At 43.5% G+C, this 25,661-nt stretch overlaps 1 protein-coding gene across 2 annotated transcripts in view; it reads right to left on the bottom strand.

The window, feature by feature from the left end:
• NKAIN1 (sodium/potassium transporting ATPase interacting 1) overlaps positions 1 to 25,661 on the bottom strand; it is a 414,645-nt gene that overhangs the window by 65,339 nt on the left and 323,645 nt on the right. For both annotated transcript variants that reach the window (XM_069224903.1, XM_069224904.1), the window contains exons 4-6: positions 23,853 to 24,050; positions 22,084 to 22,144; positions 17,419 to 17,500 (exon numbers count right to left, since the gene is read on the bottom strand). In XM_069224903.1, coding sequence (XP_069081004.1) covers positions 17,419 to 17,500; positions 22,084 to 22,144; positions 23,853 to 24,050 — 341 coding nt within the window. The remainder of the gene's footprint in view (positions 1 to 17,418; positions 17,501 to 22,083; positions 22,145 to 23,852; positions 24,051 to 25,661) is intronic.

The raw sequence follows: 25,661 nt of genomic DNA, 5'->3' as shown, positions 1-25,661 counted from the left end.
GGCAGCAGACGTCACAATAATATCTCTGGTTTGCTTTGCCACACTGGTCCTAGGTGGGATGACGTTTAACTCATGGCAGCTTTAAGTTCTCTTTGAGGATATTGTTCCCTTCTCATAGTCTTACATTCGCAACCTACCAGATGCTTGTGCAGCACTGGAGTTATTTTTACTGTCAGGTGATAAAGCCGCCGCTGGGCCTTCTTCTCCATTTGTGTGATCAGATAGGTCACCTTTTGATAAACTCTTCTTATCTTCTTGTGCATACTGATCTACTTGTTGAGAGACCTCGGATTACTCCTCCTCTTGCTTCATCACGGATATACTTGCTTCAAATATCCTTTTGGGAGTGTTGTGTGTGGAATACTCCAGTGTTTGTAAATGTTCTTGTGCTTTTGGGATATAGAATATGCAACCTTCTCCACGGACCTTTTGCAATATTGAACCTACGACCGTGGATGTCCAAATGCCACCTCATAAGTCATCTGCTCAGATTTCTAAACATAAAAGTGACTCCCTCAAGACTTATTAAGGCTCAAAATGTTGTAGACATACAACATTTGAATTAACTTCATCATCATGCTGCACTTGGATTTTCGTGGTTGTGGGCACAGTGCCACAATGTATTTTCGCAGCTATAGTCAATTTTGGTTTTAAAAAGAAAAACCTCAAATCTTTCAAGACAGATTTTTTTCTGGAGTCTTTCCCAGTATTGTGTGCTTTTACCTGAGGTGATGTATTTGCTTATGCATGTTTATCCATGGATGGGCTTTTGTTAATCCCCTTCACTGTGAATCTCAATTAGTTGGTATTTGGTGGATGTTGTCTGAACCCTGTCGTTTTTTGGGCACTCCCTAGAGATTGCGTTTTTGGGGTATCGAATCATTAGAGCCCAGCTATTGCAGGTCATTTCAGTTCTTTGCATCTGCTGATTCTTTACAGTTTCTGAGGTCGGGCCACACATTAAATATTTTTATCTTCTATCGTTAGTGTGTCTCTCATGAGCTCTCCGTAAGTTCGCAACATTCCTCTCGGCTGTCTCTTTAAGGCACTGATTTCTACCTTTAACCCAAATAACAAACGAGGTACAGCAACATCAAATCTTAAATGCAATTTTCTCCATGTAAAACTGTATTGAATCCTAGTTTGTTTTAATGGGAGACAGGAGTTAGCTAAATAAAACCTATTGAAACTTTACTGCATCCTCTTCATTGCCTGTGTTTGATTGAGACATAGAGTTTATGTGACAAAGAGGTAATCTCTGTTTAACCACGACACTCCTTGAGATGTCACACTCTTGAGTCCATGTGTAAAGGCTGCCACAAATCACCTTTTACTGTTTGGGTTTTGGTGAGGTGCTGCTTGTGAGCTGGGAGGGTTGGGATGACAGTTGTGGCTTATTGTAGGACTGGCATAGTCACCTACAAACATAAGTACTGTCATCCTTAAACCAGCAGTCTTGCCTAGAACAAGAGTCAAACTACAACAAAACCAAAAAAGGATTCATGCTTCAAAATGAAATGGTTTCCTACCTGTAAACGTAGTTTTGCAGCTTGGAGAGTTTTCTGGATTCACATGCGATCCACCCACCTCCCCAGAAATGGGATAAGAAGCAAACAGGTGGAGAGAGGAAAAAAGAAAAAAGGGAAAAGGAAGACAAAAGGAGGAAAAGGAAAAACAAATCTGAAGATGCAAGCCACGCACTGGAACTTCTGGGGCACCGTCTGATGTCACACAGAGGACGGAATCAGCACCAAATGGTGGCCGACGACGCCCCCCAAGAGTAAACAAAAAAGGAAAAGGCTAGAGCACAACTTTCTGGACCCAACCACTAGATAGCTGAATAAATAATGCACAGTATGTGAATCCAGAAAAGGATTCATGCTGCAAAAATAATACCATGAATGTGAGCGAGCAAACAATCTCAATTTCACTTTGGAGATTTCACGGGATTCCATCTCAAATAATAAAAAAATTAATGGTTATTTGTGAAGCGCAATTTTCCCATAAGCTTGCTAAAAAGACAAAAGCTCTGAAACAACATCATTAAATACACAATTCCTTTCATAGTGTGCCAAGTCAATGAAACCCGACGCTCCCCAAGTGTTGACTCAATTTTTTCAAAGATGTGTTTTGGGTGCCCACATATGCCAAAAATTACCCTATTGTGCTGATGATCCTTTGGGTCGTGGGGCCTTGTCAAGTAGACCTTTTCGCATCCAGACTGAATGGCCATTTGAAACTATTTTTCCAGATAGAGGCTGGATCCAGCAGCTCTAACCATGGATATGTTTCTCCAGGATTAGTCATCCCAGGTGAATTACGCATTTCCCCCTTTTGCAATGATTCCCAGGGTGGTAGCTCAGGTCTGACGGCAGCAAGCGCAACTACTATTGGTGACCACTACCTAGAAGACCCAGTCTTGGTTCCAGGCCCTTCTGGAGATGTTTATCAGTCTTTCCACTCTTCTCCCATTATTCCCGGACCTTCTGACAGATCCAGTGGGCTTTTTTCACACTCTTCTCCTTCAAGATCAGGGGCTACCTTCTCCAGTGACACCGCACACATCACAAATGAGGAGTCACTGAAGTGTGTCACACCCCTCAGGCTAGGGCTCAAACTTCACCAGCCCTGAACAATCTGTCTCTAATATTTGGTGCAGGTTCCTCTATGTTTGTGCGCCAGCCATGATTAGATGTCACTGTTGCCTCCGGCTTCTTGACCCTCACATGCAGCAAGTGCCGGAGTTTGTTTATTACACTAAATAGTGAATTATAATGTATTTTTCACCTTTAGTGTATTAAAAACAGGGCAAAACACACGAAGAGTGAAGACCCGAAGCCCATAAAGGCGAGCTGGACAATGTGGACGGACCCCTGGTTAACATCAGACAGTAGCATACACACTTCCTACTTTCGACACAAAAACCACCCAAGTTTTCACAAAACGTTCACTTTTCTGACACAACCACTAGATGGCAGAACATGTACACAATGTGAACTGATTCATGGTCTGAAACCGTTTTTAAGTCTTGTCTACTGGACAATGAAAATACCTATTGTCAGCTTACAATGGGCTTAGAGCAACGGTACTCAAAGTACGGCCCGCGGGCCGCCAGCGGCCCCACGGACCTAGCTTGGCGGCCCGCGAGACGCACAACAACTCTTAGACCATGCCTGTGAATTCACCATACGTCAGCAGCCTTTAATGTGCACATGGGCTTCATTTTACACCTCTGACGTCACGCGCTTTAAGATGTTAAAAATACATATCTTATTGCAGTGCAGCACAGGCTTGAAAGCAACATTGGTAATAATAACGGGCACTGCATCTGCATTCAAGTCACTGCACGTGGCCCCCTTTCAGGCCTCTCTCCTCCTTCATAGAAGGGGCAAGTTGTGGAAGCCTTTGCATTAATGCATTGATGTTTGCAGTGCAATTGATTTTTTAAGGTCAGACTATTGCAAATACACTTACGTACACATAGGGTTCTTTGAGACAGCCGTCTTGCGCTGTAATTCACAGTTTGTGTCTGCCCACTACATCATCCTACTGCAGCAGGGGTCTGCGGTTCAGCCCACTTGAACCACTGGCTGTCAAACTTTGAGTGACAGTATTTTGCCTCATTACAAGAATACAGGTGCCTGAAAGGAGCGCATTTCAGTTTCGGGGAGGATGTATCTAGGCTGCTGAGCCATACATTTATTTTTCAAGGTTTTTTTATATTTATTCTACCATATTGCATATTTTTGCAAAACATCAATACATTAGAAAACATTGCACGGTTGCCCAGGCCATGCTTTTGAGCTTTAGTTTCAATTGCAGCCGCCCGTGTGCCAATAAGTGGGAAAAACATGTTTTAAATAAAGAACAGTGTATTGAAGCGGGCCGCACTGCCTTAATTATGAAAGTACCTTACTTATACAAAAGTCTGGCACTCCCTGTGTGGCAGAGTTTGGTCCTATCATAGTTAACGTAACACATGGGTTTCCAGGCCTCCGTGCCAAGACAAAGGTCAACGCAGTGCCACGTGACAAAATATAGCACAGCTTGTGATTAAATGCTGACAAAAATACCATTGAGTCGTTAATCAAACGCTTCTTGTCACATAAAATCTGAGCCTCTGCAACCATTAAGATTACCAGTGAGTGACCTAATTTACGTTTTTTTTGCCCCAGTTCTGGCTGCTGGCACAGAACATCCTGTTAGTGAACTCTGAGGTCGTTCACACTGTCGGAGAGCTTCAGCGGTTTAGCGGGGAAAAGAGTAATTTGTCCTCTGATTTAATTTTCATTTTTAAACCCACAGTTTTAATGCACTGACTCCCGTCTCTTGATTTTCACAGTACTCGTGTTCTAGTTATTGTAGTATTTGGGGGGGGTCCTAGGCCCTCATGCTACTGTGAAAGATGACATGGACACATAGTTGTGCTTATTACAACCGGCATGCACCTGTAATGGATGGATGTGGGGTGAGTGTGGAAGCCTGCCCTGGAGGAGTGGCTGGTGGAAGCACTTCATCTCAAAACACTAGAATGAGTTCATGTGGACTCTACATCCCTCCAAAACGTTATAATAAAAAAAAAAAAATCCAACCTGTGGGAGAGAATAAAACTAAAATAAACACCACTGAGTATCTTCAGGCAGTTCACCGGATATGAAGATTGGACAGGTGCAGCTGGGGGCAATCAGCACAGCATCAAGGCATTCCTTCGTAGTTTAACCAGACTATTCTCAGCATGAATGGCAGTGCTGACAAAGTCCGGATCCCTCAATTGCCTGTCCACGAGGTTACAATGCACTCGGACACTGTTAGTTCTGTCCCACCTGGGCTCACAGTGTTGGAGTCTATTTACAATGTCCATTGGGATGTCGCATCCTGAGCAGCGGTGAAATCTATGTACAAAGTTCAATGTGGGTGCATCAGGAGTGGTGCTGTAAGAATCTCTTGGTAGGCATTCAGGCTCCATTGATAGCAACTACGTGTTGGTGTATTGTACTGGGAGAAAACTAGGCGCTCTGGGTAGCGAGGTGAATATCAACGAAGAATGTCAAATCTCGAAATGGTGCACTCTTGAAAGACCACACCCAAAAGGTCTTGATAGATGCTAAAAGCACTATTGCAAATATAAAGTACAAGAGGCACTCATTATAACATGACATTTTTCATGTTATAATGAGTGCCTCTTGTACTTTATGTTTCCATTGATAGCAAACCTTCAAAGACTAAGGATGACATGGATGAAAGTACATCATCTTCGAGGGCCTTGGTGTTTCCCAACATCAGCTCGCACCCAGCTGCACTCTGTATAAATAAAAGGCATAGCGGTGCTGCCATTAACTCAAGGCACACACTGACTGCTTCCACAGTGCCACTCTGGTATTACACGGAATAATGTACCCCCATTAGGAACAATCCGAGGACAGATACATCGCTTTGTTCTTCAGGGCCTGCACCGATCTTTTCGTATTTTAACAGAGTTGCAGGCACTAGTCAATACATTCGTAAATCCAACATACCACACCTAATAACATTAAATGGGTAGCTTTCCGACAAAAAAAGGAAAACGCTTGTAGCCTCTTTACCAATCGTAGCAAAATCCCAGCTCTAATTGAACACTGTGAGCCTCGGCTGCGACCCATAACCATCAGGAAAGGCTCTCCCCCCACCCCATGCTTTCACAACAAACTGATTGCCTGCTGTTCTACATTTGTGGCATCTTTACAGTGCTTTGAGTCAGGTAAGGCTCTTTGGTTATTTATTTGTTTTTAATGTAGTGTGTGTTACTGGGGTAGGCGTGAGAGCAGATTGCGCTGTGTGTGTGTTACTGGGGTAGGGGTGATAGCAGATGGTGCTGTGTGTGTGCGCACTGTGTGTGTGTTACTGGGGTAGGGGTGAGAGCAGATGGCGCTGTGTGTGTGCGCTGTGTGTGTGTTACTGGGGTAGGGGTGAGAGCAGTTGGCGCTGTGTGCAGATGGCGCTGTGTGTGTTACTGGGGTAGGGGTGAGAGCAGATGGCGCTGTGTGCAGATGGCGCAGTGTGTGTTACTGGGGTAGGGGTGAGAGCAGATGGCGCTGTGTGCAGATGGCGCAGTGTGTGCTACTGGGGTAGGGGTGAGAGCAGATGGCGCTGTGTGCAGATGGCGCAGTGTGTGTTATTGGGGTAGGGGTGAGAGCAGATGGCGCTGTGTGTGTTACTGGGGTAGGGGTGAGAGCAGATGGCGCTGTGTGCAGATGGCGCAGTGTGTGCTACTGGGGTAGGGGTGGGAGCAGATGGCGCTGTGTGCAGATGGCGCTGTGTGTGTTACTGGGGTAGGGGTGGGAGCAGATGGCGCAGTGTGCAGATGGCGCTGTAAAAAGGGGGCGGGGTGGTTGTTCCCCCTCTAAGCCCCGCCCCCTCTAAGCCCCGCTGTCACTTCAGTGCGGCCCTCGGCCGCAAACCATACTGCAATTTTGGCCCCCGAGAAAAAGTTTGTGAGTACCCATGGCTTAGAGCCTGCCCAGTGCTTGTTGGTTTTATTGCCAGTCTCATTTTCTTGTTTATCTCGTTAACTTCTGTGGGCGTTCTTTCGTTTTTTGCATTTGTCCCTTCCCTAGAGCAAACACAGCCTAATTTTCTTTCTGATTAAACACTCCATAAGAATGCATGTGTTCTCAATCTCACTTGTGTGCTTCTCTCTCCCTTCTGCCTTGCTGCATTTTGCTCTCTCTCACTCGTGCACTATTCTCCCATGTCCCTCCATATTGCACTTGCCCTCATGTGGTCCTACCATTACGTTGCTTTCTTGCTTGTGCGCGTCCCCCTCAAGTGCTTCTTCCCTCTCCCATCCACCACCTCCAGGTTGCTGCACACTCCCGCTCCCAGTTACTAGCCCCCATGCCTATAGCTGCCCTTTCCACAAACCTAGGGTCTTTTAAAAAATGTGCTTCTCTTATGCAGAGGACCAGGCAGCAAATTCCTGCAAGCCTATCCGCCATAAAGGTGCGCTTGTGCTACTTCTACTTCTCTTTTTTTTAATTTAATGATCCATCCCAAGTAGTTACATTTTAAAAATGGCGCCTACGTCATTTTGTACGAGTGTCTGCGTAATACAGTATGTGCATGCCAACAAAATGACGTTGCTGCATGGATGCGTCATTGCACCTTTTTAAAACAAAATGTAACCATGCTGTACATCATAGTTAAAAAGCATTGACAAACTCAATAGGTCCCAGAGGTAAAACCTATTGGTTTTCTCAATATTCCTTATAAAATAATGTTTTTTAATCTCATTCATCCATTAATTTAAAATCTGGGGCCATATTTTTTTTTTCACATATTTGCAGCAAGTTTCCATAAAGGATGCAGTAATCTCACAGGCAGTTTTCCTCATTAGACCAAAATATCTAGAAACATTGCCAACCACAAGAAAAACATATCATGAAGACTTTAGTTTCATAACACATTCAAACGATTGTGCGCATGTCTCTCTGTATCCACAGGGAACTGCTCTGTCTTTACCTCTCCAGCCAGAATACCCATCTCGTTGCGCGTTGCCGATCTGCAAGTCAACCTAACTGCAGCAATTCTCACAATGTTCAAACTAGAGCAAAGCCAGCTCACCTGCACTCAATCCTACCAAAGATGGTTCGGAACTCTGCTTGTGTGGTGTTACCGGAAGGGTATTCTGATGATGATAAGCAGATGTTGCTTTATCCAGCGACCAGTAAGATGATACACTGAATGGCTTGACTCTTCCCAGGTGTTTCCCCCTTACCTCTGGCTGAAACCCCAAACGTTAAGGTGCCCTACATCTTAGATATTCAGCAGAGCTCACATCCAGCACATCAGAGTTGAGATACCCTACGTCCAGTCAATTTTGTCATGGGTGCCCTTCCTTCAACATGCACAGTTTTCACAAGACGATGGTTCACCCCTCCACTTCTTAGTCCTCGTTGAACATCAAGTGTGCCAAGGACCATCGCCCTGCAATCATCTATTCTTCCTTCAACATATTGAGAGGAACTCCTTTAAAGGAGTTAAAAATGCCCATGGCCACTGCCAAGACAACAACTGCAATAGCATGATTTATTATGATCCTCATGGAGTATGTTTCAAACTTCACCACACTCAAGCCTTGATCAAGAAAGTGTTTCAGAGTCTCAGTGGGTTTGGACTGAGAGGATTCTTTCCAGTGGGCCAATTTCAACAGAGGTCATTCTCCTTTCGTCTTGGTATCCACTTCTTAAGCCCACTTATGAAACTGACAGCCCTCCTTTCTGCTTGTGGCCAAGGTGAAAGAGGTAACTCGAGCAGAAGTGGATTCAAGCCCAAACTCCCACTGTCTAGACCAGGTAAGAACATTAAACATTTCACCTTCATTCAACAGAGGAATGAGATGGTGTGTTGCAATGTTCCTCTTAAACTGACAATTAATTAAATTAGTTGATTTTAGGTTGTCATTATACAGTTGTGTTTACCCATCTCTTCTTCCAATGAAGAAATACATTTAGTAGCCAAGGAGGCTGAGAAGAAGCTTAAAAGGAACTGTGGCCCTTGCTCCTTCCCAAGATGGTTTCGTCAATTCCATCTTCTGAGTATGAATTAAAAAGGAAGTATTGAGGCTTGTAATAAAACTTTATGCCCTAAACTGATCATAGACATAGGAGCATTTTCAAGATTGAGAGAACCTACATTCTTTAAGATACTCTTATTTACAAAGAATGAATGATCAGGCCTGACTCCTCCAGGATGCATACTTTTCAATCCTGCTTTTTGAGGGACATAAGGAGTTCCTGAAGTTCCAGTCGAAGGACAGGATGCAGCAATTTAATTGCCTCCTGTCCAGCCTGTTACCAAAACACACAAAGCAGTGGTTGCCCACCTTTGACCAAAGTCATTTAACATTCATCTACCTAGCCAACAACTTTCCAATGTACCAGTATTCTGTGAAACCAGCTTAGCACTTTAATCCCAGTGTTCATCTCCTGCACAAACTTTATTTAACACAAAGAAGCATTCCTACACATCAGGTTTAGTTTATGGGCACATGCTTGCATACTAGTGTGCTCTCAAACTGGTACAGAAGAATGTTTTCACCAAGAGAGAAGTGAGAGTAGTCCTCGATATGGGCTCTCTTCTTCTGAAGCGTCTGGCATTGTTGACTGGAATCTTGACCATCTTAATTCATGCCTTTTTCCCAACTCTAGTTCACTATCAAACACTCCAGTTACGGAACGCCTCACCACTTCTAAGACGTCTTTCGCATTATGACTCTACTCACATCAACACGATATGGAAGGATGAATTACTCTTGGGATTATCCATTATGGAAGCACAGAAAGGGAGAACTATTTTTGGTCATCTCAGACATCATTATAATGTCTGATACAAGCAGGTGATGTTACCATTTGACTCCAAATGAGATTACTACTGGCGGAATTTGGTCTGTAGAGGAGTGTTTCCCTGCATCAACTTTTTTTGGAGTTTCTTTCCTTTCATCCTGATATATGTAAACAGACAATATTCCCAGTGTTGCTTGATCCTCAGTATGCAAAATATGCCCACCTTCAGGTATATAAACAAGCTCATAGGTGCTCATTCCAATGTCCTCATTCCAGTGTCCAATGGAGTACTAAAAAGAGTTCAGCCGCCGCTGCCTGATGAACAGTTCTCAGTTCATCTCAGTGCTTGTAACTCAACAGAGGACTGGGTTTCTTTGCAGCAAGGGCTGCACCAACACAGCTTTCTTTTGGGATCCTCTGGTGATTGGCCCCTTTGCATTCTTTTAAAACTAGCAACTTGGGAAATGTATTTACTGGTGTCTGGACCTAGGGCCTTTTACAAAATGATCAACTGACTGGTTGGACTTCTTCGGTTGTGCCTTTCCATCATTCTCGCTCCTACTCAGTGTACTGTTGAATGTGAGAAGAACGTAAAATGTACTTGTCCTGATCACCCTCTAGTGTTCCTCAGAAACCTGTTTGTCATCTTTCCTGGAGATGAAGCTGGACTGCCTGCATCTTCTACCAATCAGAGCTGATCAATTGGTTAGTCTATGAGGTTTCTCCAGCATTGGACAACGTTTTGTAGCATGCAGCAAATGCTTCAAAGCTTCTTGATCCATCATGGGCTTGGACACTGAATGAGCACAGGCATTAGCCTGGGACGTGGGGGCAGAATGTGGATCCCACTGACGATTCTATGCCTGCCTTGGTAAACTTTCCCTGAAAATTATCCATGCATCTTTAGCTCTTTTTTTCTGCTGGGGGGGGGGGGGTGTGATGTTAGTGATTTCTCCGTCATCAACAACCACTTCATGTTTGACAGGTTGATGTGTAACATTTCAGGGAGAATAGTAGCTGGTTCCCTCTCTAAGCTTATTTTGCCTCTTTGCCTGCCTCCCGAGAACCTTGATGGCCCATCTCAGATGTCACCAACCAATCTCCTCTCCTACTCTGACCACGTTGATTCATGAAACCATGGTCTCAGGTGGTATACATGCATTAGCTTTCGTCCCCATATGTTGTGCAGCCCTGTAGCAGCCAATGGTTTCTGCTTGGGACACAAGTTAGAGGACAGTCTTCAGGGAGTGCATCAGTCCTGCACGCCTTCCTACTTTTATCAGATGCCCATGGACTTTGTGGCCCTTTGGGTACTTAAAGAGTTTTAAAATTAATGCATGTAATATTGAGTTTGTCATTGTGCAACAAAAAACGAAATGTTCCTGACCGGCTGTAAGTTTTCTTGCAGTGTGTGGGTGACATTTCTTTGTTTGGGACCTCTAGGCCTTCCCTCTTGGCCCAAAAAATGGACGTTGGACGTTCACCCTAAATTCCAAACTAGGGAAGATGGCCTGAGTTACATTGCTGCAATGCCTTATGGGCTATCCACTGAATGTTGTCATAACATAATGCTTCCCTAAGCTCTAAATTGAGCAAGGAAACCGTGAGTTTGGTGGATGGGAAGCCCACCATTTCAGGTCAATGCCCTGCATTTGCCCAACTTTAAATTGGGCCCTGTGCAAGTATATTCACAATAGATCTACACATTAAGAAATCAACTTGTGGTCTGATTAGTGAAATTCTCGAGGCAGTCGAGCCTGTTGTTACCAAGATCTTTGACGAATCAAAGCAAATTCATGGTCTGCTCTTGGTAAATGCAGTCTAAATGTATAGTGTTTATGGAATCGGTGTAAGATTTAAAGGTCTGGGGCCTGAAATTCACATTTTGAAATGAAAAATATGCTTTCCATTAAAGTCTATAAGTCATGGAGACTCATCAGGTGTGAGCGTGATGTCTGTCTCGGAGAGACATCCTTATTGAGGTGTTAGGTTCCCTGATTTACCAAACATCGCTGAGTAAAAAAGGCAAACCAGAAATATCACCCATGGATTGTGCTGCCTGCCAGACTGGAGAGTTATACGCACAAATGCTTCTTTGTCGATATTTAAGGTAGTTTTTCCCTCAAGACAAAGGCTGACCTGCTTTCCTATAAACATCGTAGAAAGACTCCTATCGTAAAACAATATTTTTAATTAAATTGGGTCTGTCCTCTGGAAGAATGGTTTAGCCAGTACCCAGGGTTCTTGTAATTGAACTATAAAGCAGTCTGTTGACATTTTAAATGAAAAAACTATTCCAGGAAGGCTTAGTGCTAACAATTCATGTTAAACAGGCTGTTTTATATTTTTAGGACCGTTTCTATTGCTTCTGTAAATTTTAGTACGTTTAGCTCCAGCGACATGAAGGGGAAAAAAGAGCACTTTATAAAACAGTCTGCCTCTGTGTTGTTTACTGGTTCCGGGGCACTCACAATTGCATCTGCGCCTTGCGGGAACACTTAAGCTGCGCTCTTCAGAGCACGCACTGGGGGATGTGTACTTCCTCCTCAGCTGTGGCAGGCAGGAAGTAGTAGGATGACCACCTCACCCCAGGACATCATGGAGGACACTGCTTCCAGTCCTGAACGTTTCATCTAGAAATCACTGCTTTCAGTTTGTAAGTATAATTAGCTGAAAGGAAGCAAAACAAGACTACAACACCCAGAATGCATCAGGCTATCACACAAAAGTCCAGGTGTGGGAATTGTGTCCATAATAACTTGGGGGAAGTGGTCACCCTTCTTGCTGAAGTCCAGATGCAACAAAATTTTGGTTCAGATCTCCACAAATGTTTATGGGTCTGCTTCAGCTCACGATTTGGGAATCCGCTTTGTTGTAAAATTTTGGTGTGCAACACAGTCAGTTTTGTTCCAGCTACAGCATTTAAAGGCAAACACTGAGATTGTTGCTGCATGAGCCAGTCACTGGTTCAGGTGATAAGCATCCTTATTTCTGGTTAACCAGTTTACTGTCAGTCAGAAGAAAACACTACTAGACATTAGAGGAGGAATGTATCAATTAGAGGACTGAGGACTGCAAAGAAGAGTGAGTGACAGTGCAGGAGGCAAACACATGGGACACAAGCAAGACACAGAGAGACACAATTAAATAGTAACAAAGTAAACAAGAGACTAGGGCATCCTGGAAGCGAACAAGGTAAGGTATGCAATGTGTGAGCAGGTAATAGCATGGGGAATTTACACCTCCTTTTTTAACACGGACATTTGGCTGCCTGCATTGGAGTGCCTAGTTAAACAGTGCTGCAGTTGGAGGTGGTAAAGTGTAGGGAGGGGAGTGAGGGCATGGGGGGTACACTCCCTGAAAAAAAAAACTTAAACAGCAAGTCACTATCAGGCAAATACTGGCGTCGAGAGTGTTTCGGTGTTTGCCCCTCTGTGAAATGTCCACAGATCGTACGTAATGTATCACCCAGAACAGAGTTCAGTCTAACAGTGTGTGTAGGAGTAGCTGGTCAGTGAGAGTGTGGCACGTGAGAGGTTCTTTGTCTGAGCTCGGCACAGGGGTATTTTATTACCACGGGGAGTCATTAGTGGGAAAAGTTGAGAGTCACAGAGAGTGGTGGATTAGGGGGAGTATCACAGGGAAGTGGTGACAGGGAAAAATTCAGGGCATATTTGCAAGCTCCTAGCGCTACCTTGCACCCCTCTAGCGTTATGGTTTTTTATGCTACGGCAGTGTTAAGGAGGCCTTTCTCCCACACAGTCCTTACAAAGTGCCGCAGGCATAATGTATGCAAAGGGGGCATTCCAACGTAGGGAGACCTGAACAAATGGCGCAGTGAAATTTACAACATTTCACTGAGCCATTTTTTCTGTTATTTTTAATGCCTGCTCAGAGCAGGTGTTAAAATGCCACGCCCATATTAACCTATGGGCCTCCCTGTGCTTTGCTGCACTAGCGTCACTTTCTTGCAAATATGCCCCTCAGTATCGTTGACTGTCACCAAAAGCAATGAGTCGGAAGAGGTGGGCATCTAGGAAAGAAACCAGTAGGGATGTCACAGAGCAGATATGTCTGTGCGTTCAATGTTACTTTAAGTGAGTTCATTAGACATGATTGCACAAAACCTGAAAAATAGGCTTATAAGGCTTCAAAATTGATGAAATTAGTTTTCTTGCTTTTCCATGTATACTAGAGAAATGTGCTGTGTGTGCAAAACTGCTACCTATTCTGTTCTACTTTATCCAGCTAAGTGGATTTTTGGGGCCGGATTCACAAAGGTAAATTTTCACTTTTGTGTAAGTTTATGAATGTTTGTTATTCACAAAGGTATTTTACTAGTAGTATCTTAACGACTGCGGAGTCTCCACATATGAAAAATAGGGCAATCCCATCCTATTATGTGCGAAAAACTCAGAGGTTGTAAAGATACTACTAGTAAATACCTTTGAGAATAGAAAACAATCATAAACTTGCACAAAAGATAAGTTTCTATTTCCTTTGTGAATCAGGCCCTCTCCATTTTGCTGAATATAAGTTGTGTCTTTGGCAAAGAGGTACAGCCTTCTTCGCCTTCCACACTAACGAGGCGTAAAAGTAACAGGCAGTAAAATCACTACTCTCACAGATGCTTCACATGAAAGGACTGTGTTATCTTAGTGTTGCAAAAACAGGGTTCTGGAAGAGTAAGCAGCCGCCTTCACCTTTGAACTACTATGGAGGAAAAGATGCATCAATGGCCCTAAATATCGAGTGCCAAGGAGAAAAGAGATGCTCGGTTGCATGCTGTCTATGTGACCATTCGATTGAAGACCTTCTGTCCTACAGGTATGAAGCGACATTACATGACTCAGCAACACAGTGCATAATGACACAATGCTGTAAGATGATTTAGACTAATTGACTAGGGATGTGTGATGAATAATGTTTGGAATTTATATTTTATTTACTCCAATAATTGAAATTGCTGGGGTGTTCGCTATCGTGATGTAATTCTTAGAAATTCAAGTTGCAAGTTTATGAATAATTTCGGCAGCAGTAGCGTTTCGTGTGGGAGAATCTAAGTAAGCTAGCTGTACTCAGGCAACAAATTACTAAAAAGGAAAATGAGTACTGAAGTAATGAAGGATGTAAACGGTCATAGGCAAATGTAAAAGCAGTAGGTACATTTCAACAGTGTTACCAGGGGCATTAAACGGCGACATTTAAACACACGTACAGCTATGGACAGCTTTGAGGGAGGCTAGAGAAATAGGGGAATATGTAAGAAAAACGGAAAGAATTGTGACGATTAGGAAGGTCACTTCAGTAAATGCGTTTATAAAACAGGTTCTATGTATAACGTAGCAGAGGTAACAAGGGGAGAAAAGCACAGGCTATTTGGGGAGGATGGAGAATGGATGGACTGCAACCGGTGGGCGGATGCTTGTGTTCCCTCCTCGAGGGGGCCCGGCCTGGCAGTCGGGGGCGGACTATTCTCAGAAAGAGCAGGGCCAGTGCCACTCTCAATGGGTGAAAAACTATGGGTTAGAATGCTACCCGGAATGATTATCAGTGGTTTAGACTATTTGCAACTATTTCTCCTTTTACCTTTTGATTAACTTGATGTTTACCTATTTTGTTAGCAGAAAATGGGAAAATAGCGTTACCAGAGGAACTGTATCAGATAAAAAGGTAAATGACAAATGTGAAATGAAATGCCGATGAAGACATTCGTCTTGATCACTACTGGGTGGTTTTACATCAGGTTTGCATGCGGCGGACTATTAATTTCAGCATAAAGAATTTGCAGACAGTTTCTCTGGAGTACCACAAAAGTGAAGGAAGATTTCCCTGCTGCAACCAACTATAATTGAGTCATTATCAGATCCTCCTATGCTATAGACTCGGTGTAGCCTCTTTAGGAGTGACTGCCGCAGACGTTGTCGGAGTTGCCCCACTGAATTAGCAGTGTTATTGCAAACAGATTTTTGTCACTCTTGGATCAATAACTGGGTACATCCAGCTTACTTCTTTGGCCTTTCATTTTTCATGAACTTGAATTTCAGTAGTTTGTCAACATCTTAATTTGCTGCTGCTGTTACTGACTTGATGTCAAAAGTGGTAGTTGGAGCAACATTTCTCAAGTTTCTTTCTTCCTGCAGCTCCACTTGAAACCTTACTACATTTTATCTTATGATTCAACCATTTTAGCCAGCTCCCCATATATGTTGGGAAGCACAGACGGCTAGAAGAGGCATATACAATAGGAACAAAATTACAATTAGAACAGAATTAAACCCACATTCCTGGGAGGGTCCTTTGCTCTCCTCAGCCCCATCTGGACTGTCACCAATGCACGGTCCTCTGGATCCACTTAGTGCCCTGTGACCTCCTGAGTTCCATCTTTTGAGTCAACAGCACTTCCTAATTGCCCCCATTCTACCTCCTGCAAGTCCTCCACCTGTGCCACAACAGGACACGTAGGGGAGGGCGGATGTTCTTTAGATTTACTTGCTCTCCTCCTCTTTCTCAGGGTCTAATCGTCTCTTCCTTTGGTTGTTTCATTCAACCATAGACTGGATCAGTGGAGGACACGCTTTCCTCCCAAGAGTAGATACACCAGCCAACAGGAGTGCACTTTTTTCACGGGTTGTGTTGGGCTCTGCTAATTCATTCTCAGAAATAGGTGAGGCAAGGGTGATTTATCAATGGACTTTGTCCTTAAAACTGGACCCTGGTAATGGGGCACCTTTCTCTACACTGGGAAAGGACTTTGAGATGCATAATTAACTCAATCTCCTCTCTCTACGCTGACATATGGAGTACAGTGTCATAAAGCAAGGAATGTAAAGATGGTATCCAAAGTGAGTGTGCTGTCTGTGTTCAAAAACAGCAATCTTGTACAGGGTAGACCACAGGAAGCAGCCTTAGTGTTAGCATCAGGTAAGGTATACTGTTAAATTGGCAAAATATGGTGTGATTTTTTTGCATTTGGTAATATAAGTTTACTGAATGTAATGTGCATCATGGAGCTTATAACAGGGCCAACTGACTGAGGTTCTCAGATAGGTATGAACATTTCGAAACGCTGCCTTAGCTGATCCACCCTTGTGGCTCACTACCACCATCACACCTGCAACTGCTCATGACTTTCTGAAGACGGTTCAGTCCAGTTTCCCTGGAGTATGACAGATATGTATGTATTGTGAATCCATGTGTGAGGAACTGGCAGGATGTCAGATCATCCTATAAGTTGGACTGGGCCTCAAGAGAGGGAAGTAGACAACTGTGGACCAGCACCATCAATGGCTGCACTCTGTCTGCATGCCTCCATAGCCACTTCCTTCAGCCAACCTAGTCATTCTAACTCTCTTGGTTTGCAGAAGAACAGCACATAATAAATACTACTTATGATAAAATACCAATATTTTTGTGTGCGATGATTTTAGGGGTTCAGGGCGGGCATACTTTATTTTCCCCTGTAACAGCAGCAGATTCCCTGACAGGTGTGCCAGGTTCTAAGCATTTCCTTGACTCCTGTAAGAACAACTCTGAGGAACTGGTGGGGAAACACCTGTCCATTCTCCGTTTCTCCGAAAAGATTATAGTTTATTTTAAGGGATAGTGAAACCTACCAGGTGAAACCTCCAAAAAACCAAGGATGGAGATCTCTGACACATAGTGGAAGGAGCTCAGTTTCACAGTGTTCAGTGAATAGATTCATTCAGCATCGATTCCACAAAGCTTTTTCTATGAGCAGTTGTGTCTTACACCTGTCTTAGACGTATTCCATCTGAATGGCCAGACCTGATTCACAAAGGATTTAATGTGACCAGTTTCCAGGTATACGACCTGTTTATTAATAGAATCCATGCATACTCAAGCTTTAGACCCTGAAATTAATGCAAGCCTAGAGTAAGGCACACCCACGCATAGTAAAAGATTTCTGAATCAGGTCGTCACATAAAGCAAAGTGGGAAGAGGAGGGAGGCAGGACGTCGGATCAGTTCACGGTCACTCATAGCAAAGATTGGGATTTGTTGAGTGAGAGACAGCGGTGAGGTGGTGGAGGTAAAGGCCACAGATGGCAATTGGAGAAAGCATGTTTCATACTCACGTGTACAAGGGCTGCAGCTGTAAGTGTGAAGTCTTCTGAGGCGCCTGGTAGCCATAGGAATCAAATCCTCCAATGAAGTCAACTGTGACAAGAAAGACAAGCATCACCAAAGGTTGCGGAAGAGAGGTCTTCACCCGTCTACATCAACAATCCAAGAACCTAGAGCGGCCCAAATGTTGGAAAGGTCACACTAGGCACAGGCATTCAAGACACATTGGACAAGGGGGGTGATCTCTCAGTAGGCTGGAGGTGGCATGGGAAACCATGAAGGCTCCCAGACAGAGATTTGTTGACACTGCCGCTTAGGGGCAAAAGCTGTTTGCAACATCTCACAATTTCCCTATGAACGAGTCTTCCTTTGACCCAGCCTCTGGGATCGACAGAAGCCTCTCGCTAAGTCTATGATTTCCTTCCCTGGAAAGTCATTTGTATTTTTATAGTTCAGGATTAAGGACATACAAAGTGCACTACTGCCAGACTGGGTGGACCACACCTGTCCCTTACATCATTGGCAGGACATCACAGCAGCCTAGTAACAAAGGACAGAAGTACATAGATGGAATCAGCGACAGCCTTGAAAAGATTTCTCGTGCTCTCTTCTCGCTGCGCATAATGGGGCTTCACAGTTTTACCTCGAAGAGATAGGGACGGAAATTACTCCCTCATTGTCTGTATAGTGATCTTCATGGCTTGTTCACATGGCGTACAATCTCCATTGAGGCGTGTAATTTAGGAGCGCTCGAGCTACCAATCAGGCTGCTCCTGAGTGCTGCTCTTTCATGACTCACAATGCCAGTCTGGCATTGTGCAGGGAAGGGCAGCACATTCTTGGCTCTGCCAGGTCTTGATTCAGGCATTATCCAAAGGAAGTATTAATACTAATGATATAAACGCTATTATTATGAATAATATTAATAGCAATCATAATAATAACCAGAAATGCTAAAAACAAAAAATAATAAAGAATGCACACAATATACACAGAATATGAATCATAATACTTATGTTAAACATAACAAGATCATAAAACTATAACGAATAGTGCTAACAAGAACACTTGTGTCGTTATTATTACTGTAATTTTTAGTAATAGTAATAGTATCACTGCTGCTACTAACAATATCATAAAAATACTACTACTACCAACAGTGCTAACAAAAACAGTATTGTAACTGTCGTTATTGTTATTAGTAGTGCTGGTAGTAGTAGCAGCAGAGGGCTGGTAGTTTGTGCAGCAGTCGTAGCAGTAGGACTAGCAGTGCTATTGCTGACAATGGCACAAGATCCAGTCTTGTCTAGGTTCATGATCAAGGCCCGCCTGCTCTGAATTCGAAATAAGTTAGGACTTTGACGTCTCACAAGGTTTCCAGCACTTTGTAAGTGAATGGTGAAAAGCAGGAGAAGAGAGAGAAGAAAAAGATGTCGAAGAAGAACTAGAGAACAAATGACCATAAGATTGGAGAGAGACAGAAGGAACAAAGTAAAAAAAAAAAGGCAGAAGAAAAAGGGAAGGGGACAGAAGAATGAGGATGATGAGGAGGATATGGAGAGGGCAACGAAGGTCAAAGAGAGATGTAAGAGCAAGAAGAATATTAGGATGCTGGTAACAGTGCACTTGAACTCTTGCTGCGAGCTGGGTGCCACCCCAGGTACAAACTGTGCACCTGGTAAAGACCGATAACATGGGGAATGGTGTACACGTTGTAGACAATGTGTGCATTATTCTTAGTTTCATACCTCATGGTGGGAGATTAAGTGCTAACAGATAGTGTTTTCATATGTTCCAAGGAGCGCCAACTCAAATCTCACCCTCAGATGTCGACTGGGATCTGCCTGGCAAAAATCACGCGATCAAAATCCCAGGGGTGAGCAATTCGAGCATGAGCTGCAATTCTGATTCTGGGATTAAATTCTAATGGAAATTTGCAGCCTTTTTGTAATAACATTCTAACTGTACGTCTAATTTAGGCACTTACAGTAAATGCCATTATTTTACTGCTTTAAATCAAGGCCATCCCCATCATGCCTTGACTTGCTTTTCATTTACAGGGCAAACCGTATCACCAGCTCAAACCCAGGTGACATGCGGACACCTCCAAAGCAGAAATCAGTAATGATCTAAGGTCAGCAATTTCCTCATGGTGAATAAATATGTAGCTAAAAGCACTTTACTAGAACATTATTTTACTATTTTGTAAGACCATCATATAAAACATATAAGCAGTCAAGCAAACAAAATTCCAGCCAACCCCTTGCCTTTTGCCCCTTGCCAACGCCATTAAATCTATAAATGAAACAGTTATACGCTCAAACCTACCAGCCAGTTCCACATTCCCACCCTCCCACTCCGGCGCAGCCACTGTTCTGTAGCCTTTGAGGGCGGACGCCAATCCTAGAACCATTTTCCAAAGGTAGTGAAATTCTCCTTACCTACTCTCCATTTCCCCCCTGACGAGACAGCCTCTGCTGCCTGCTCCGGGTCAATATTCCTCAAAGGCGCAGCAAAGCCTTAGGAGGTGGCAGGCTCACCTGGTACTTGGCGTCTAACAGCTGGCAGGTCACTTCTCGGTTAATGAGCACCGCCACTGGGGTTCAATCCTAGAATGCATCCTTATTGTGTGAGAGCAATCAATCAGGAATTTGTAAAGCGCACTACTCACCCGTGAGGGTCTCAAGGCGCTGACGTGGGGGGGGGGGGGGGCTGGGGAGGTTCTGCTACTGCTCAAACAGCCAGGTCTTGAGAAGTTTCCTGAAGGTAAGGAGGTCTTGGTCTGGCGCAGGTGGGTGGGAAGAGTGTTCCACGTTTTGGCAGCAATCACCCTGGTATCCTGAGCAGGAAAGGCAGAGCTCGTCTCTATTCCCTGTTCCAGTAGTAATGCATTCTATGGCGGCTTCCATTGGTACGAGCTGAAGCTTAAACTGATAGTACGCCCCTACAGACAAGAAGAGCTTCCCTATACCAGTCCCCAATAACTTTAGCTACATGTGCGTCCCACCAGGCATTCAGTTCTTCCACAAGTTGTGGAATGGAATGGGATGGAATTTTTTTTTTTAAGCAAAACCTTCACCAACGTAAGCATCTTGGCGCTAGGAACAACCCAGATTAGAGGCAGCAATGTGCAATTAACATGGCAGATAAGCCTTCAAGGCCTTCCCAAAGGATCTGTGGCATATAATGGATTTGGTCCTCAAAGGAAGATCGTTCCAAAGTCAGGGTCCAGGCAAGAAAAGGGCCCCAGCTCTTAAAACAAGGGATGGCACACAGTGACTGGGTGTTAAACTAAAGACTCCTCACAGGATTATGTAGCTTGTAGAGACCTTTTAGTGTCACTATAAATCTGCATAACACAGAGCCCCTTAAAACAACCTTGTGTTTTAACGGGAGCCAGTGTAACGAGATTCTGGCCCGATTGTTGTGGCAAAACCTTTGCCAAATCCTTGCAGAGTGTTGAAACAGTCTGATGCTGTATAACAAAATACTTTTTTTTAGTGCAGAGTCCTTCACAACTTATCTATAAGCGCTTGTCTCAAATGAAGGACATTTAACATTCCTCTCTTCTTGCTACATCTTTACAAGGGTCTTTGTGACCTCACCCTTTGCTATGTCCTTGAGAGAAGGGATTTTCTCCATCCCGCGGAGCATGTGAGAACACAGACATCAGGCACTATTGATTACAACCATAGAGGAATACAAATTGTCTTATATTTTAAAATTTCAACAAGACTACATAATAATGAAACTCCCAAGAGACCTATTTAACCTACAGCCAAGAAGATCTATAATGTGTTGCTGACCACCCCAGCGTACTGGCAGTCCAGCAAGCAGCCAGCAACAGTAATGACGTGGTTGTCCTCGGGGGTCCTGGTTAAAGTTCACTACTGGGGTCACCATACCCTCAGGTACCATATGTTACAGCCATAGAGGAATACAAATTGTCCTCATTTGTGAGTTTGGTTGAAAAAAAGCATCCCTATGCTGAATAAAATGTGTCCTACCTCCCTCTGATGGCAAAAAATCCAAGATCTATTGATAGTCCTTGCCCCCTTCGTTGTTTATGAATTAAATGGCACCACACACAGTCCTTTAACTCGGTGCTTAATTTGTAAATAAAAAACGTGCCGGTGCCCAAAGCCCTCGTCTTAAACACGGGGCTGCTGCAATTAAATGTGGGAAGATGGAATACTGAGACAGCGTAATCCTGAAACCATCTCAGGCCTCTTTAATCATTTACAGCCATTCCCTGCCCCTTCAGCTCACTCTTCCAGATTTCTGCTTTCTCCTCACGCCTTTTCGTTTTCCCCTTTCTCCGTCTTTCCCATATGTGTCTTTTGCTCGCAGGAAATGATTGAGGTAGAAAAATAAGCCCCGGCCCTCAAAAAAAAAGTGCTGCTGCTCAGCACCGGAAACAACAAGCACAAATTAAGCACTGCTTTAACTGGTTGATGGGTGGCACTTCACCCCTGTCCCAGCTGCTGTTGTGTCCTCAGGGTGATGGAGAGTTGTCACTGTCTCACTGCTCACTTTCCCTTTTAATCGCCTTTTCAGTGCAGGGGCAGAGCAGCTATCCTGCAGTGGTCCTGCGGCTAATGACCGAGACTAATCTGCCTTAATTATTTCACAATGCTGCTGATTGTAGGCACTGGAACAATGGCGTAGGTACTTACAGCTGTCTTCTTCCTCCATGAAGACTTTGCTGACGTAACAGGCATAGACGAACCCGAACAGCTATGGGTAGAGAAGAAAAGAGAGATAAAGAGGGAGAGGAGAGTTACGATTCATTGATTAAACGCAAATCGTACTGTGGCCAGGAGCAGCGATGATTCATGATGTATTAGACAAGCAGATGCACTCAGTGTCGGCTGCTGGACTTGTACATACATCACCAGTCTTGCTACTTTACAGACATTCTCCAAAGGACACCGCGCATGCTTTTTAGAAACATTAGAGGGCGCTACTGCTACTTCTAAGAGCAAACTTCATTAATACCCGTAGTTCAACCAGCGCTCAGGATTCACAACCTAGTTTACAAACACGCTTTGTGAACCTCCTGGTTCTCGAAATAATGTCATTATTATATATAGTGTTTGGAACAATCTTCACCGACACTTAGTGCTCCTTTCACGGTTCACCAGGACGCCTAGGTCTACGAACACTCTTTATTAACAGAGCTGGGTATAGAATGCTCGGTGCTAAAGCCCTAGTTCCCTTAACACTCTTAATATCCCAAGTTCGACGAGGCCCCATTAAATAGGTCACACAGATTTTTGCTCACAATTTACTTAAATCCCTAGATCTGAAACCACTATTCATGTGAGTAGTTAGATCTGAGAACACTGTTAAGCTACCCGTATATTTTTCTTTACTATGAGCTTAACTTTTTGATTACCCATCACTAGATCCTGAGATATGAGGTCACTATTCAGAACACCATGGGATCTACGAACACTTTTCACTTGGGCTCTTATATCTGAAATGAACTTGGCCTTGGGCCTGTAGATCCAACCACACTCTTCATTCAGCCCATTAGATCTGAAATCACTCTCAACTCAGACTCTTAGTCTGAAGATTACTTGTCCTTTAGACCCTTATATCTGGCAATACTCATCACCAGGACCTTTAGATTTAAGATCATTTTTCAGTTTTGCCCTTCAAACTGAGATTACTTTTCACTCAGGATCCAATGCCAGTAAATGTGACATCCACCTTTATTCGGAATACTAGATCTGACATGACTCTTATTTTGGACCCTTAGACCTGAATTCAATTATCACTTAGACCCTTACCTCTGAGATTATTCTTCATTCTGCATATTAGGTATGAAATCACTCTTTGGATTTGAGATCATGTCCCACGTGGTCCCTTAGATCACTCCTTATTCTAACCCTTGTATCTGAGGTCACTCATTAGCGGCCTAATACCAGAGAGCACTCTTCATTCTGACTCTTAGACCTGGGATCACTCTTCCCTAGGGTCACTAGCTCAGTGCAAACCATCACATCACAACATGTTTGCATCTTCTGTTCTATTAATTCCCTTAAGGGATGTGGATTCCATTCCCATGTTCACCTTTCCTTTGACTCCTGTGGTCCAGAATGGGGAAAACAAGAAGGCATGCATTAATTATTAGCACCTTGTATAAGATGACCCCCAATAACAGAATGTACCCTGTTCATGATACTGTCTTCTTTTAATAGTTGTATGTGCTCTGTGTTTTTCCTGTTTGACATCCTACTCACATTCACCCCAACTAGCCTCTCTTTGCCTAAAGAAAATCTTTAGACGGGTAATAACTTTGCTTTTATGAATTTGTAGCTATGTAATAAGCTGTTACTATTTTTTTATATAAATACATATAAATACTTCAAATTTGTATTTTAAAATTTCTGCAAGACTACATAATAATGAAACCCCCCAAGAAACATATTTAACTTACAGCCAGGAAGATCTGGAATGCACTGCTAACCACCTCAATGTACTGGTAGTCCAGCAAGCAGCCAGTAACTGTAATGACGTGGTGGTCCTCGGGGGCCAGGTCAGAGTTCACTACTGGGGTCACCAGGCACCCAGGCCCGTTCTCCATCCACCAGGAGCGGTGCAACGAGGTGTTGAATGTCATGATAAAGTCTCGATCCTGGAGAGATGGGGTGCATAAAAGAGATTCACGGTGAGAAGGGCACCTCATCACCCCACCCGCCTCACAGAAATGTGGTACCTTCATAGGCAGTACTGCAGTGAGACTCATATGCTACAGGCTTGTATATCAAAATATCATACACAGAAATATCATCAGCCATAAATATAATGTTCGAAATAGCGTTTACAAAAACATTCGATTTTCTACTATTAATTCCAAATAAGTGATCCTTTTATAAAAATTACATATTTTTGCCGGACAATATTTTGATAATAATATTCTGGCAGTACACCGCCACTGGCACATTGCAACACCCGGGAATCAACCATGGTAAGCAACACAACTGTCAATGTATCCCCATGTCACAGCTGCAGAAATCCTTAAAAACGGGTCACTCATAGTTAAGGACGCTCCTTAAATTAGGGCCCGCTGCATTTAATCTGTATACACATTTTGCACGAGTGACGTGGATAGGGCCATTTCTCTTGGCTTGTTGTTTAAATAAAGCAGGCTGGTGAGGCATGTATGTTTACTGTTTGAGGTGAAAGTGTTCTGATTGTCTGACTACCTCCCACTCTCCAGCAGGACGATATACTGTACCACCTACAGAAAATGCAGTGCCATCCTCAGCAATGATACCAGTACAGTTACTCTGCACTCTCTCCTACATATTCTCTTGGTTCACACAGTCAATTGGTTAAAATAAGCAATTTCTCACCGAAGATTTATTTCGCTGGATGTATAGTTGCACAAGAAAGGCTACAAATGTCTTCTTGGGTGAATGAAAATTTATCTTGTGCTACCTATCGGCCCATGAGATTCAATATTGTTTCATGCAATGTTTGATATTTGTATGATATCTTGTTGACGTATAGAAATGTTTGTCTCACTCAAGCTGTTTTTGCACCACTACATTCTATAAATAAATCCCCTTAAGTGATGTATAGTGTCCACATATGACTTATTGGCTCCTTTCCTGGATAGGTAAACTAAGATACTGACCCAATTTCAGGCTGGTTTTCGTACGAAAACCAGCGCAGTAGATCAAGTGTTCAGGTTTCAGCTAATCAGGTGGAAGGAGGTCGATCTAAAAAAGGATTGCCTTTATGTTGCTTTTGTTGACCTTAAAGCAGCATTCGATCTGGTCCCAAGAGGCAAGCTGTGGTGTATTCCTAGAGATCTAGGCGCTCCAGGCCACCTCCTCGATATTACTATTTGGCTACACTGCAATACCTATGCGCAAGTTAGATGGGGAGCGAACACAGAAATTACCAAACCCTTTAGGGTTGATACAGGAGTACAGTAAGGCTGTTTCGTAGCCCCTACATTATTCTTGCTGTTCATTAATAGTTGTATAAATTATCTCTTCGGCTGTGACAATGACTCTCCAGTACTAGGGGAAATAGAAATACCAGCTTTATTCTCAGCAGATGACAACTTGCTAGTATCCAGAACTCCCAAATACATTGAGACCCTTTTGAAAAGGTTTTACACTTTCTGCTTTGACCATGGGCGTATTATCAATGCAAACAAGACAAAGGTCATGGCCATTCATCCCCACAAAGGATTCAGAGGGACCTTGACATTTAATGGGGAGGAGCTAGAAAG

This window comes from Pleurodeles waltl, chromosome 3_1, assembly GCF_031143425.1.
Source record: "Pleurodeles waltl isolate 20211129_DDA chromosome 3_1, aPleWal1.hap1.20221129, whole genome shotgun sequence".
In the NCBI taxonomy this organism is placed as follows: Eukaryota; Metazoa; Chordata; class Amphibia; order Caudata; family Salamandridae; genus Pleurodeles; species Pleurodeles waltl.
The sequence above is the reverse complement of the archived record's forward strand: the minus strand, read 5'-3'. Positions and strand labels throughout refer to the sequence as shown.